General features: G+C 32.2%; 1 protein-coding gene across 2 annotated transcripts in view; it reads right to left on the bottom strand.

The window, feature by feature from the left end:
* Positions 1 to 15,324, bottom strand: part of LOC107456457 (neuropilin and tolloid-like protein 2) — a 330,240-nt gene that overhangs the window by 19,141 nt on the left and 295,775 nt on the right. For both annotated transcript variants that reach the window (XM_043042842.2, XM_071180165.1), the window contains exon 8: positions 14,865 to 15,001. In XM_043042842.2, coding sequence (XP_042898776.1) covers positions 14,865 to 15,001 — 137 coding nt within the window. The remainder of the gene's footprint in view (positions 1 to 14,864; positions 15,002 to 15,324) is intronic.

Here is a 15,324-nt window from a genome sequence, read left to right as displayed (position 1 = left end):
AAAATGTATTAAATATTAATATTATAATAAGTTATTAGACTTATGTATATACAAAAAGTTTTATATTGTAAATTTTTATTTTATTAAATGACTTACTGATTTTTTGCATTATTTTTACATAATGTAATAAAGTGATAAAATTGTACAAAAACTACAGTAATTTCTCAAAAGTCGCATAGATAGGTCAATCAATTTATGTGACCTCCTTTATCAGTGCCTAATTTAAAAATGACTTTTCTATTAAGGAAAAAGTTCCTCATATCTGATTTATATGATACTATCATAAAATTTAACTCCTCATTAAGGTTGCTGTGAAATCGCATTATATTATGGTTCAAAGATACCGACATTACGATTCCTTGTTGAACTGATATTTTAAGAGTGAAGCCAAAATGAGTTGTGTTTTTCTCTTTTAGTTCTCTTGAATGGAACGACAAGAAATGGACATCGAAACGTTTCATGTTAAATTGTTTCTTAGAATAGACAAATTACTACAAATGTAGTTTACTTGTCTGCCAGTTATCGAAAAACTGAAATTTAGGCAGATTTTCTAGATAATCTTTCTTTATAATCTTTACATGACTGCTTTTTCATTATCACTGAAAAAATAATTATAATAATTATTCTGAATACATTACAGTTTAGCGTCGCATTTGCATGTTTCGGGTTACACTCTCGGGAAAACGGTTCAACCTTTTAACATAGCATCAATACCATGAATCGAAATGTGCTGTTGACTTTGCTACAAAGGTGCTAAATTGAAACGAGATTCGACTCTAGTTGAACCATAGTAACGTGTAACTAAGATTTAAAAGCATGATAAGTATTAAGGATGCAATAGATTTTACCGATATTATAGTTCAACATGCATTTGATGATTTTGGGTTATACACATCCTCAGAAAAATTGGTTTAACTTTGAGCAATAATATTTGTACCTTGAATCGAGATAAGGTGTGAACTGCCAGGTTGTTAAATCGGAACCTATGTTAGTTTAAAATGAACTATAGCTACGTGCGGCGACGAACTAAAAGATCAGACTTTAGATATTACGAAGAGAAAAATATAATTACGATAACACGCGTTAAAGAAATTTGTAAAAGTATAAAAAGCCTTTGACTCTACTGTAGATAATGGTTCGTTAAACCAATAAAGCCTCAGGTCGCTCATTTGTATTCGGCGATGAGCTAAAATATCTGACTTTAGATATTACAAAGAGCAAAATATAATTATAATATCACTCGTTACAGAAATTGGTGTGATTATAAAAAAGTAGTTAACTTTTCTGTAGTTATTGGTTCATTAAACAAATTAAATTACAAGGTGTTCAGTTAATTTAAGCGGTGACTGACTTTAATCCGACTTTAGATATCAGAAAGAGAATAATATAATTATGATATCATAAGCTATAGAAATTGGTGCGGGTATGAAAAGATGTATAAAGGTATAATCGTTCAGATTCAAAATAAATTCAGCTTTTGTGTAAGATAGGCAATAGTAAAAATTTAATTATTGAAAAAGTACATGTTTTGTTCAGTAGATTTTTAATCAGGGAAAAAATAACTATGCGCATCTTAAAATATCTCTCATTTTGCGGAAAACAATCTGCATAAAAAAATCAGCATATAAATTTTTTTATAGATTCGATGAAAAAAATAATTTTTAATTTTAGAAAATGTTTTAGAATATAAATTTGGAGAAAAGGAAAGTGCTATTGAACTGCAACTTTGCAACTGAATAGCAAAGTGCAACTCTGCGCACTGTTGACAGAGTCACAATAATACATATCCTCATGGGTAGCTATTGATTATTGCCAAAGTTAAATTTAACATTTACTATTACTAGCTTTCTTACTTACTACATAACTAGCTTTATAAATTTAAAATGAGTTGGTGCTGGTAAATTAATAATAAGTATTTCTGAAGTTTCTATTCTTGGTGCCTTAACTTTTTGAAAATTTAAGTAAATGCATCATCAGTTAACGAAAGACTATATATATTATTAATGATTTCTCTTCAACTGTTTATTAATAAAAAAAATGTGTGAAAAAATTTATTGAGAAAAGAAATTGTCCTACTATTCATTTTCAAATCTATATTTAATCACTCGCTAGTATAACTGCACTTTCTTTTTGAATTTACTTCGTGACCTGCAAAACTCTTTGCTCAAAATTTCCTTTCGCAATTAGACAATTGTTGCATATATTCTAATTGCTGTTTCCCCTAGACTATTTACTTCGTTTTATACCATTTGAAAGATTTTTATTTCATTTTATTTATTTTAAATCTCGGATTTAAGGGAAGAATCATTCAAATTTATTAAATCTGTCAAAATTCGAAAGATAATCATCTATTTTAAACAGACACGATGATATCACAAAAATATTTTCCCCCATTATAATTATTCGAAGAGATCAAAAATATTTTGACAAGCTTCATGATATTGGAATGGTAGATTATTATTTCATTTTGGAGAAATATCTTGACGGGTAAGTTTCGTAAGAAAGGAAATTGCGTCACGAGCAGAATGACACATCTATTAACTTTGTCGGACCCCGTGCTTGTAAAATACTTAAAAATATCAGGGAAAAGTTAATTTATTTTTGACGAATGAATAGATCCTAGTCTTATTTGTTCCCGATCCTGTGACCCAAATGAGAATCCTGTCGGTGTCACGTCCTAACGGGAATGCTGCCGATTTCCTCTTAATAAATATTCGAATTCCAGGATAATATTTATTTTTTCTTTCGAGGATTATAAACTTGACACTTACCATGAAATTCATAAGGAATTGTTTTATTTATTTTTGTTTTTATGTTGACTTCTTTTTATTGCAAAATCTAATATGTTGAACACGCTCTCTTAGATAACAGAGGGGCACATTATTTTTGTTTTCTGCTTCATGAGATTTTTTTAACAGGTCTTAGATCTTTCGTATCGTTGATTTCAAATCTGCAATCCTTTTTTTCTCTAAGCTCAGATTTTCTTAAATGACATTTTTAGTCTATATTTTTCAAAATATACAAGTCTTAAAATGCTCTATGTTACAGGGAATTTCATAAATGTTGCGAAAAACTTTAGGGGGAGTAAGAGCACGCGATTAAAATTGAAAAGGAACGTATGCCTGGAAATATCACCGTACGCGTCTAGGGGTGTTTCCTTATTATGAACAGTTTCTTTGTGTGCAGACCACACATAATAGAAATACCCTAACCACACACTACGTCATGGGTTCCTATGAAATTTCGATCCAGATAATGTGTTCTAACTTCCCTAGAAGTTTGTCGCAAATTTTTCGACACGCCCAGTAATAAATAATGTTTTTAACAGTGTAAATATCAATAAAAAATGAATAAATTAAAAAAAATTTATTAAAAAAATGTAGCTTTAGGGGCAAAACTAATTACAGATTTTAAATCTCCACACCCGAATTAGACAAGATGAAGTATTTGTAAAAATGCAACAAAAAGTTGTTGTCCTGTATAATCTGCCGAAGTCAACAGTTCACCTTAAGGGATGCTTAAAGTTGCGGACTTATGATATTGAATTCTCTTAAAGGAAATGATTTTTAATACTGGAGATGATAGTTCAGCAATAGAAGTGCGTGATAAGTTGCAGGTTATTTCTTTAAAAGTTATTTTTGAAAAACGTTAATGAAATTTATGTATGGAGATGTGAAAGACAGAGGCTGAACTAGATCAGTATTCCACTATCATTCAATTAATTTTAGTTTGCACGATTCCTTTCGGGTGATTCTTATTCCTATCCCAATCGAAACGGATTCTTATTGATTTCATCTGCAACGGATTGATCGTTGTTGGATTACCGGTAGACAAAGTGATGTCAGTTTACTCCATACAGCATTCAATAAAATGATATTTTCTGAAAAATTAGCAATACTATTGCTGCAAATGATGATATTTTTAATGATGAGGGTTACAATACAATAATTGTATTTATTCAGAAAGAGTTTTAATTACACGGGAATACACCTCTGCTTCTGACATTGCTCGTCTTACATTTATCTCTCCTAGCTTTTTTTATTGTATATGTTACCGGCAAAGTATGAAATCCGGCATTGTATAGAATGACTAGGCATTGTATAGAATGCCTAAAATTAGCCGGCAAAGTATGAAATGATTTATACTTCACACATTTCCTAGGTATTCTATAGATTGCCAAATGAGAAACCGGCAAAGTATAAAATGCATCTCCCATTCGTTTCAAATATCACTTGGCAAGGCTCGTGACTTTTAACGCGTGGCTCGTGACTTTTGACAAATAACAAAAATTATTTTTTTACTGTACTACATGGAAATGGAGGAATTTAATGAAATTCACAAGGTAAAATTTAATGAAATGTAAATAAAAATGTCATTCAAGCCTGCCATGTTGCAACAAGTAGGTTAATTTCATATTTTTTATAGGAAAATTTTGCTTCCCTTAATAAGAAAGGCTTAAATTTTGTTTTGCATAACTTTTTAATTTTCTTTCCACATTTTGAATAAATGTTTTACAATGGCACTCTCAGTATTTTTTCAGAATAAAATTTTTATTTTTGAGAAATGCATGTTACTGTCAATGACCGAAATCGGTAGTTTTACATTTATTCGATATTTTAATACTTACTGACGATAGATTAGAAGAAACATCAGAGTAGGGTATACCGGGCAATGGCATTTAACTAGAACTAGTATGACTGGACCTTTGGTAAATGTTCGAAATATATACTAGGTCTAGTTAAGTGCCGTTGCCCGGTATACCCTACACTGATGTTTTTTAGGATCAAGTGCCCTTGCCCGGCATACCCTACACTGATGTTTTTTTAAGGTCAAATGCCATAGCCCGGTATGCCCTACACTGATGTTTTTTTAAGGTCAAGGGTCACTACCCGGTATACATTTGCCCGATACTCCACACACTGATGTCTCTTCTAATCTATCGTCAGTAAGTATTAAAATATCGAATAAATGTAATTATATCCACGAATAATTTAATATGAAATCGGATGTAATAAATATTTCGGGCATTCACCAAAGCGACCATGTGATTGTCAACATTCACCGGGGAAAGCTAACAACCACCAATTTCGCTTATTCACAGTAACGCTCACATCATTTACATAATAACCTCATCAGGACGTTTATTTCATACTTTGCCTAAATAGCATCCGGCATTGTATAGAATGCCTAGGCATTCTATGCAATGCCTAGGCAAAGTATGTAATCCTTCTCACATTTCATACTTTGCCTGAAAACGTCAGGCATTCTATACAATGCCTAGACATTCCATACAATGCCGCCGTTTTATACTTTGCCGGTAACATATACAATTGGGGAAAATCTAATTCTAGTTCAGCTAGTTTTACTTTTTTTATTGCAAATGGTTAAGGGCTACTACTTTAAAAGTTTACACCAACGACAAAAGTGAGCATGTATTCAATTACCATGGTCGGAGAGAGTTGTAACACTTGAGGCAACTTTTATTTAATATATTATACAATATACTATATTAGGTGTTCCTTTTAAGTCAGAAATAAACTGATAAAAAATTATTAGATTTTCTAGGATGTATATACATTATACTGCCAAGAAACTTGAAATTTAAAGCATTTTCTTCCTAAAATTAAACTATAAAAACAGCTAAAAATATACACGCTTCGGAAATAATTTTTGAAAAAAATAAATAAATAGATGAATAAATAAAGAAAAAAAATAAATGATTAATTTAACCAAAACAATAGACCGACAGAAAAAAAAACAATAAACAAACAATAACAACAGACAGTGCGTGACTTATAATGTTATTTACTACACGGAGAAAAAAGTTCTGGTAAAATTACCGCACTGTATGGTAATGCCATTTCTGGTAAAAAAAAATCATAATTCTGGTTAATGAAATCGAAAAATACGCTAGTTAAAATATTAATTTAGTAATTTTTCCGTTCATATGGTAATGAGATTTACCAGAAATTCTTGTTTTCACAATTAAAGTTTCTTTATTACTTCTCATTTAATAAAAGTGCAAAACTGGAAAGTAAATTTAACCAAATAACTGGTTTTTATGAACCATTTATTGTTTCTCTAAGGTATTCTCATAAATGTGCTAAATTTGTATAACATATAAGATAACATTTCATTGTTAATTTTACTAAAATCATTATCGAAGTGCTTCGGTAAAAATTGCTGAACTTTTTAGTGTTTCTATAGAGTCTATATACACTGTAAATTTTACTATTCTCTGATAGTTTTGACCATATTTTTTTCTTCATGTATAAAGCCATGAAATTTTAATCACAATACATGTTATGCCCAATGAGGTGAACAAGGTTCGAATTCTGGTCGATACGAATTTGCACCCAACTCGCACAGGCGACTGTGCTGACGTAAAATATTCTCAGTGAAAGACAGATCATGAGTTAGAGTTCTCTTTCCGTCAGAGGTTTTCGTGGTTCTCCTCTCCATGTAATGCAAATGCGGGTAAATTACGTCAAAAAGAAGGCGAAATTTCTTCCAATGCTTGATCCTGCATTTCCCATATTTTCTGGATTCGGTTAAAAAAAAGGATACGGAGTTGAATATTAGTAGTCGTAAACTCAAAATTGTGTGGGCTGCTCAACAACGGTTATAAAAAAATAAAATACTTGTCATGAAAAATTCTCATAAAAGGGTTTTACCATTAATCTCAGATTTTAATCAAAGGCTAAAGAAACTAAGAAAAATAGGCATAATGAATAATATAAAAGTTATAAACTAGTTTTAAATTCTAATTACTTCATTTCGACAAATTAATTAAGAGTTTCTAGAAAGAAGCTCTCGTTAAAGTCTCGAAAATTCTTCTATTTCTTTGCAAAAAAAATTAAGTTTATTTATTCTTTATTAATTGATACATTAAAACAAATTACGAATTTAACTCCACTAGAAGTATATAGTCCTTTGTAGATATGTATCATGTTATTAAACAAAACGCATGAAAAAGAAACGTATTTATTTATAAGTTTAAATAGAATAATACAGAAATTCGAAAGGGAAAGAAAAAAAAGAGATGTTTATTAAGACAAAAAAAAATAACATTTGTCGCAAGTCTAGACTATAGACAGTCTAGTTTAGGAGATGAGGTCTCGTGTTTATCCACTGCAATTAATTCAAGAGCCGTATCAAAGGGTTTTTCTTCTTATATTTTAAACAGAGTGGCTGTAAATTAATTCTTCTTGAATAATTCTAAACAAAATGAATTCAAATTTTGACTTGTTTCGTATTCATTAAAAGGAATATTCATATCTTCAGACGATGTTTAAAGGGGATTGGGTTGCGCATAAAGATTCTAAAATATAATAAGAATAAATATGAATTTTATTTTCCTTTGAACAAAATCAAGATTGAAATTGTAACAAATAAAATAATACATGAATAAGGAGAATTAATCACAAGTTTAAAAATACATAAACTAATTGATAAAAAGTTTAAATTTATGAAAAATTATAGCATTTTTTTGTTAGTTTATTGAAAATTGTTTTCTTTTTAATCTATTGTTGTGCTACTTCATAGTGTAGAAACGCATATGTTCAGAATTTTAATTTGCAAAGGCATGAGCTGCAAATAGTTTAAGAAGAGGATTAATTGCTTGGGTGCTGAAACTAATGCCAAGGACGAATTTCTGTGTCGCCTTTCCATGCACTGCAGACTATTAAAATTGACCAACCAGAAAGATTTGTGTGATAGATAAAACATGTTGAGATATGCAAACGATTAGATCTTCAAAATTCATGTAAAGAAGGTGGCAGTGGCGATACCTATAGTGTTTATAAAAGACGAGCTTCGATAGCAATTTTCTAAAATCCAATTTTCATTTGAACGTTATTTTTGGCTTTAAACGGTGTTATGATGGCTCGTGTAAGCAGAACAAAATACCTACCACCTAAATGCGTCTGATTTCAAGGACGAATTAGAGCCTACCATGGTTGTGGTTTATCCATTTCTATTATTGCAGGTCGAGATACTTAAATGCGCAACGAATATGGATTGATGGGTTCAGGACGGTCATACGATTTCAGCGCCGCCCCACTTCTAACAGCCAAGGAAAGAGCATTCTTATCCTCACAGCCACAATTATATTTATGAACAATGAGTATGGAAAGAAGTTTGTTTTCAAGGCAATAAGTTAGGGCTCAAACGGTTCGACAACGTTTGATGTAGAATGGACTACCAGTGTGGCAACAAAGGATTCTTCTTCCTTGCATCACTGATAAGAGTATCTGCAGTAATGTGATTAACCTAGACGATGAATGGAGGTATGTTACCTTTATAATCGAAAACCTGGTCTGTATACAGAATCATTATTGCCCTATCCGTGTTCAGCGGTATCATGTAGAACGCACGTTACCAACTTACATTCGACATCGTCATACTGGTCCATTATCTGCAGTGATTATGTTGATTGCTATTAGATACGCGGGTTCGATCATCTATTGCTTGAATTTCTAGCATTTTGAATGCCAAACATTAGATTTCAGGATTCAAGAAACGTGACTCTACCCCAGATTTGAGATCTTTTCAACGCTCTTTTTTTTTTTAGAAGAATAGTGCATGACTGCATATTGTCTGCATTGTCTTGACCTTCCTAGATTGTCTCCGTGGCCAGCACGTTCGCCTTCCATTTGAACAATTGAAAAGTTTATTTAATGGTTGTTGAGCAACCGTCACACCAATTACTATTGTCAATGAACGGAGACATAATCTTGTATTGAGTTAAGTCTCTGAAAATGTCATACAATGCTCGATGAAATATAAGGCTCAGATGAAAATGCTCTGTTTGACTTTTTGCTCAGGTAGAAAATGCTTTTATTTCTGCTAGAGGTGATAATGTTTGGTACTGATTTCTCAGGATCTATACACCCTAATTTCTTGTAAATTAATTATTTGTTGTTTCCCTATAATTTATGTGTCTAAAAAATATCATTCTACTATTTTCCGTACAAGCAATTTTAATGGCCAGCAGTGTAGAATAAAAAAATATTCTATACAATTATATATAAAAATTTTTCTAAGAATACTAAACACTTGATTTTGATAAGTTCAATGAAATTATTAAGTTGGCTTTTGCTTGCACTATTATTTTGCAAACATTTATGAATATTTCATGTGTCGGCTGATAATAATGTCAATAAATAGAAATAGACAGGATAAAGAAGTGAAATTATCATAGTGGACGAAAGTGCCGAGGAATATTTTAGGAAACTCTGAAATTTTGGATTTTAGAACGTTTAGTGTTAAAAACGTGTTATTTACTACTTTTCGTCCACTATTTTTCTTAATTGTACCAATGGTATTCTTTTATATGCAGATTTATCGTTTCTTACGATTTTGTTGGCATAAAACAGACTCGAAGATTGGCAAAATATTTCTTCAAACCATTTAAAAAGCAACTTGTCATAGTACATGCAATGCGCAAGATCAAAATTGAGATGCAAATAAGCAAACCACACAAGAATAACAGTCAGCAGTAAGTTCTATCTTTGTCACAAAATCGTGTTCAATGGTGATTTCAAGAAATCATAAATTATTTTCTATGTGAACTTTTGTCCCACTGTATGAAGTGTTGCGGCGGTATCAATATGAAGCTTTTTAACTTACGCCCTTCTCCATAATGGTTGGAATATAACGGTTACTTACCCGGTTCTCTGGTCTCACCGTCATAATTCTCGCATTCTTCCACAATGGTGGTATCGAACTACAAGCATGTAACTACCTCACTCTCAGACAGATGACGATACTGCATTACGCCGTCTTGTTCCCGGTTTGCATTGACGCGATAAACAGATCGCATGGACTCACACTCGAACTGCATTGGAATGGAGACTTCAATCACGGCAAAGCGTTCTCGTTATAACTTGAAACGTTAACGACTGTCAATGAATCAGGCCTACTCGATCACTGGAGGGAAAGTGTTTCGCTTCAGTTGTATAAAGCAGTGTTCCCCAACCTTTTTATCATCGCGGACTTGTCAACGTTTAATAATTTTACCGCAGCCCGCTGGGAGGGGGGGAGTTGATTGTTTATATTTCAGATTATTTTGATTTATTAATTTTAATTTAATTGTATTTAAACATGCTTTCAAAATAAAATACAGTTGCACCAAAAAGTAAATATAAAGTAATTTAACATTTTAACTTACTTAAATCACTGAGTCACGATCGAGAGAGAAGACGAAGTTCTTCATTAGTTCCAATGTAAATTTCGCGCTGCGCTTTCGTGTTTTATTTATGATATTTACAGTTTTGATGATTGATATTTTTACAGTTATGATGATTGACTAATTGAAAGAGAAAATGCTAGCAGTGGTTTTCCTTTTTTCCTTTTTTCTTTTTAAAACATTAAAAAATTTATGTCACTGCCCTTCCCTTTTTTTAAATAAATAAATTTTTAATGGAACTATTTTTAATTTGGGATTTGGTTTTAACTTGTATAAACCTAGGAATTTAAATTCAGTTTCAGTGAAATGGGCGACCCGGTACCATTTGATCCACGGACCGGTACCGGTCCGCGGATCCGGGGTTGGAGAACACTGGTATAAAGCATTTATTGTGTAAAGCAACTCTTCATTTCCTCTGGTCGGAGGTGTACACTTTTTTTCACTGTAGTTAGAGTATTCGGCTATGAGTACATAAGTCCCACTCGTATTCTCAGCTGGTGCCAAAGAATATATCTAGCACACTCCTCAACAGTGTCTTTAGTTGCTCCAGCACTTTATTTTCCCTTATCTTTACATTAAATGACAGGAGTGCGCAGAGTTATTTTTCTTTTCGAAACAAAATCTTCTAGCATGTTTTTTTTGGGTACAGTTTACAGCATGGATACTAGCTGTGGGTAAAATTTTCTGCAGCAATAAATGAAGTAGATATTTTGTTAAAGCCTAGCTAAAATTCTTTTAAAAATTAGCTTGTATTAGAAATTTTTGGACTTGATAAAATGTATATATTTATCTTAACTTATGCTCACGTAGAGTGATACGTCGCGAGAATTGCAAGAATTCTTCATATCTGAAACAGGACTGTTTTCACAACAAGCAAATGTTTTTTTTCTCATTCTTTTAAAAATTCAAGGAGTAGTTAACACAAGAAAATATTCAGTTAGTTAAATAAATAAGAACTTTTTTTAATTGCAGTTTCTTTTGAGTCAAGGCATATAAGAAATTTAGACATTAATGGAAAGTAAATAGATATTGATAGTGATAGACCCTTTTCAGATCAAACTATTTTTAATTAGAGTAGAGGAAGAATTAGAATATCAATCCTATTGTTATGTTGCTAAGTAAAATGATAAAATGTTTTAGGGAAACAAAACGAAATTCACACTTATTATTTATTCCTCAAAATAAATAATGCAGCTTCTTGATTTGTGAAAAAGATCATTTTTATTACCATTTAAATGCAAAGCTAAGAGTTTCATGAATTTCGAAATGGCCCCCCCCCCAAAAAAAAGAGGAAAATAAAGCCTATTGAAATCTTTTTTGCCAAGCATTTATTTTAACAATTCTTAACCGGAACAGTTATTTCATTCCACTGTTTCATCACCTTTACTTTGCGTTAAATCCCTCTTGCATTAGACGCTTTACCTTTTTGCGGTGACGTCTATCTATACGTTTCTACGCTGTCTTAAGCCACAGTCTTCGTAGCAGAAAATAAAGAAGAAGGGAATTACCATTTGAATGAACCCGCTACCATTTTTACTTCATTGTCATTCAAGTCGGCGGGAAATTTCCCCTTCTTCAGGCGTCGAAGCCTTCTATTGCGTTCCAAGTTCCTTCTTTTCATTGTTTGTTTATTTCTTTTGAGGATTCCGGGACACAAGAGAGGGGTGGGAGAAGTCGGGATGGGATGGAATGTTCTTTAAGGAGATATTTTTGTCCCAAAAACCGTGAAAAAAGAGCTAAAAAATACTAACAAAGGTGTCCTTTTATGGAGAAAAGATTTTATTTAATTCGAACATTCTTCGAGTTAAGCGTTAGGTTCCAAAACCAGAGAACAAAAGGAATGGTGAGATTCCGAAATATTCTTCTCTTAAATTCCAAAAAAAGAGATTTTTCTTCTAAAGTTCGGTTTTTTTCTTTTTCTTTTTTAATCAACAAGTGCGAAAAAAGGAAAATCTGTTAAATGAGACTATGTGGAAATTTTTTGTAAAAAAATTAGTCTTAGTTTCAGTTGTGTCAATGTATTTTTTTTTTTTTTGAATTGAAACAAAATAGAAAAATTTTCACGAAAGAATGGAATTTTATTTTGAAATTGTAACAAAAATAAATGATCCAAACATCATATTAATTCGAATCAATACTTTGTGAATGTTATTATAAAACTAATGCAAGTTGGCTGTTTGGTAGTAACATAAAATAAAGAGTAATCAAATAAGTACCTCGTATTTCTTAAACACCATAAAAATCATGTTTTTCCTCAGATTTTTACAAAAGATGACTCCTGTCGTATTTCGTGGAAAATCACCATAGAAAGATTCACATAGAAAGAAAGATTCACCATAGAAAGATAGAAAGATTAAAAGCCGTATTGACAAGATATATACCTAAAGTGTCTCTTGCCAGTCGGAAGGAATGTTTTTACAGATTGTTTACGAAAGTTACGAAATAATTTATAAAACTTATTCATTGTATTTTGAACGAATTATTAACTTATAAATTACTTATTTATGTTTTTTCCAATGTCCAATCGATTGGCACTTGCCAATCAGGTATTAGTAGGGCAGATTTGTTGGCCACTTGTTCAGGGGCACCATATTTGGTGGGCCAATGTTGCACCCACAATGAGGACAGAGAGTACAGAGAATGAAAGAGCATCCATGCCTTGTCCAGGATTCAAACACAGGATCTCTCTGATGACTTATAAACTATCAAAAACTGCAATTTTATCTAGCTTTCAAACAGCTTGCATGGTGAAGAATGAGAGTTTGTAAAACGTTGCTTTAATTTAAGACAAATATCTCCATAATTTAAATTTTACTATTTGTGTTTTAAGAGGCTGAAATTGTTTAAAACTTATATTCAAAATGCGCTGAATAATTCTGCAGTTAACATTTATTTTTTTTAAACATATACTGAACTAAGGATGAACTAGAACTCTAACGAGAAATCCACTAAAAATCTTTATATCTTTATATATATTGCACTATTATTTTGCAAACATTTATGAATATTTCATGTGTCGGCTGATAATAATGTCAATAAATAGAAATAGACAGGATAAAGAAGTGAAATTATCATAGTGGACGAAAGTGCCGAGGAATATTTTAGGAAACTCTGAAATTTTGGATTTTAGAACGTTTAGTGTTAAAAACGTGTTATTTACTATTTTCCTTCCACTACTTTTCTTAATTGTACCAATGGTATTCTTTTATATGCAGATTTATCGTTTCTTACAATTTTGCTGGCATAAAACAGACTCGAAGATTGGCAAAATATTTCTTCAAACCATTTAAAAAGCAACTTGTCATAGTACATGCAATGCGCAAGATCAAAATTGAGATGCAAATAAGCAAACCACACAAGAATAACAGTCAGCAGTAAGTTCTATCTTTGTCACAAAATCGTGTTCAATGGTGATTTCAAGAAATCATAAATTATTTTCTATGTGAACTTTTGTCCCACTGTATGAAGTGTTGCGGCGGTATCAATATGAAGCTTTTTAACTTACGCCCTTCTCCATAATGGTTGGAATATAACGGTTACTTACCCGGTTCTCTGGTCTCACCGTCATAATTCTCGCATTCTTCCACAATGGTGGTATCGAACTACAAGCATGTAACTACCTCACTCTCAGACAGATGACGATACTGCATTACGCCGTCTTGTTCCCGGTTTGCATTGACGCGATAAACAGATCGCATGGACTCACACTCGAACTGCATTGGAATGGAGACTTCAATCACGGCAAAGCGTTCTCGTTATAACTTGAAACGTTAACGACTGTCAATGAATCAGGCCTACTCGATCACTGGAGGGAAAGTGTTTCGCTTCAGTTGTATAAAGCAGTGTTCCCCAACCTTTTTATCATCGCGGACTTGTCAACGTTTAATAATTTTACCGCAGCCCGCTGGGAGGGGGGGAGTTGATTGTTTATATTTCAGATTATTTTGATTTATTAATTTTAATTTAATTGTATTTAAACATGCTTTCAAAATAAAATACAGTTGCACCAAAAAGTAAATATAAAGTAATTTAACATTTTAACTTACTTAAATCACTGAGTCACGATCGAGAGAGAAGACGAAGTTCTTCATTAGTTCCAATGTAAATTTCGCGCTGCGCTTTCGTGTTTTATTTATGATATTTACAGTTTTGATGATTGATATTTTTACAGTTATGATGATTGACTAATTGAAAGAGAAAATGCTAGCAGTGGTTTTCCTTTTTTCCTTTTTTCTTTTTAAAACATTAAAAAATTTATGTCACNACTTACTCTCAATATATTTTAATGATTTATCCAGTTCCAAGTGTCTCAATATTTTCCTGCTCCATTTTCCGCATGAAGATAAACTGTCAGTAAATTTCTTATTTTTTTGTTGTATTTCCAAATTTTCATTTATTATTATAGAAATAAAGGTACCAGAATCACGGATATTTAAAACGATACTACAAAAAAACAGTACATTGAAAGATAATTAATTCAAGCGCATGGGTACCCAAATTGAAGTAGACATAACCCAGTAGTCCTTTTCAAAATATCAAGTCTATCCTTTTCCAATTTTCTTGAGAAAACCAGATCGGTAAATTACTTCCCTGGGGGGTTTTGCTGATTCAGTATTTATTCGAATGTTAACATTTACCTGATTTTCATATAAAGAGGAATTCTCTGTTAACTCACCTTCCAGCCGGGTTCCACTTGAATGACCCAAGTGCAATCAAGAGGTACTTTCCAAGTAAGGGAGTAGTTCAAGATGGATTTGCTCACGTCCGAAGGGCTTATTAGCCCGCCAGCTCCTCCTCGTTCGTAGGTGCACTCTGCAAAAAGAAGAAAAACAAACCTATTTGTGCCATCCATTGAAAAGATAGGGGGAATGAAGAACAGAAGCATCCGCCGTACAGTCCCGATAGTGTTCCCTTCTTTCTCTTTTCAGAATTTCTGATCGCTGTTTTCTCCGGAGATTTGCATATCTCTTTAGGAGTCTATCGATTGACGTGCTTTTCTGAGTGTCTAATTAGCTTTCATTCTCGGCGACCGTGTTCGGGGTCCGAAAAGCCTTTTAGATGAAATATTAGCCCCTTCACGTAATGAGCTTTAACACAAAAGTGGATTATTACGGAGATTTTTTTTTTATCTTGAA

The sequence above is a fragment of the Parasteatoda tepidariorum genome, chromosome 4 (assembly GCF_043381705.1).
Source record: "Parasteatoda tepidariorum isolate YZ-2023 chromosome 4, CAS_Ptep_4.0, whole genome shotgun sequence".
Lineage (NCBI taxonomy): Eukaryota > Metazoa > Arthropoda > Arachnida > Araneae > Theridiidae > Parasteatoda > Parasteatoda tepidariorum.
This window is presented reverse-complemented; position numbering and strand designations above follow the sequence as displayed.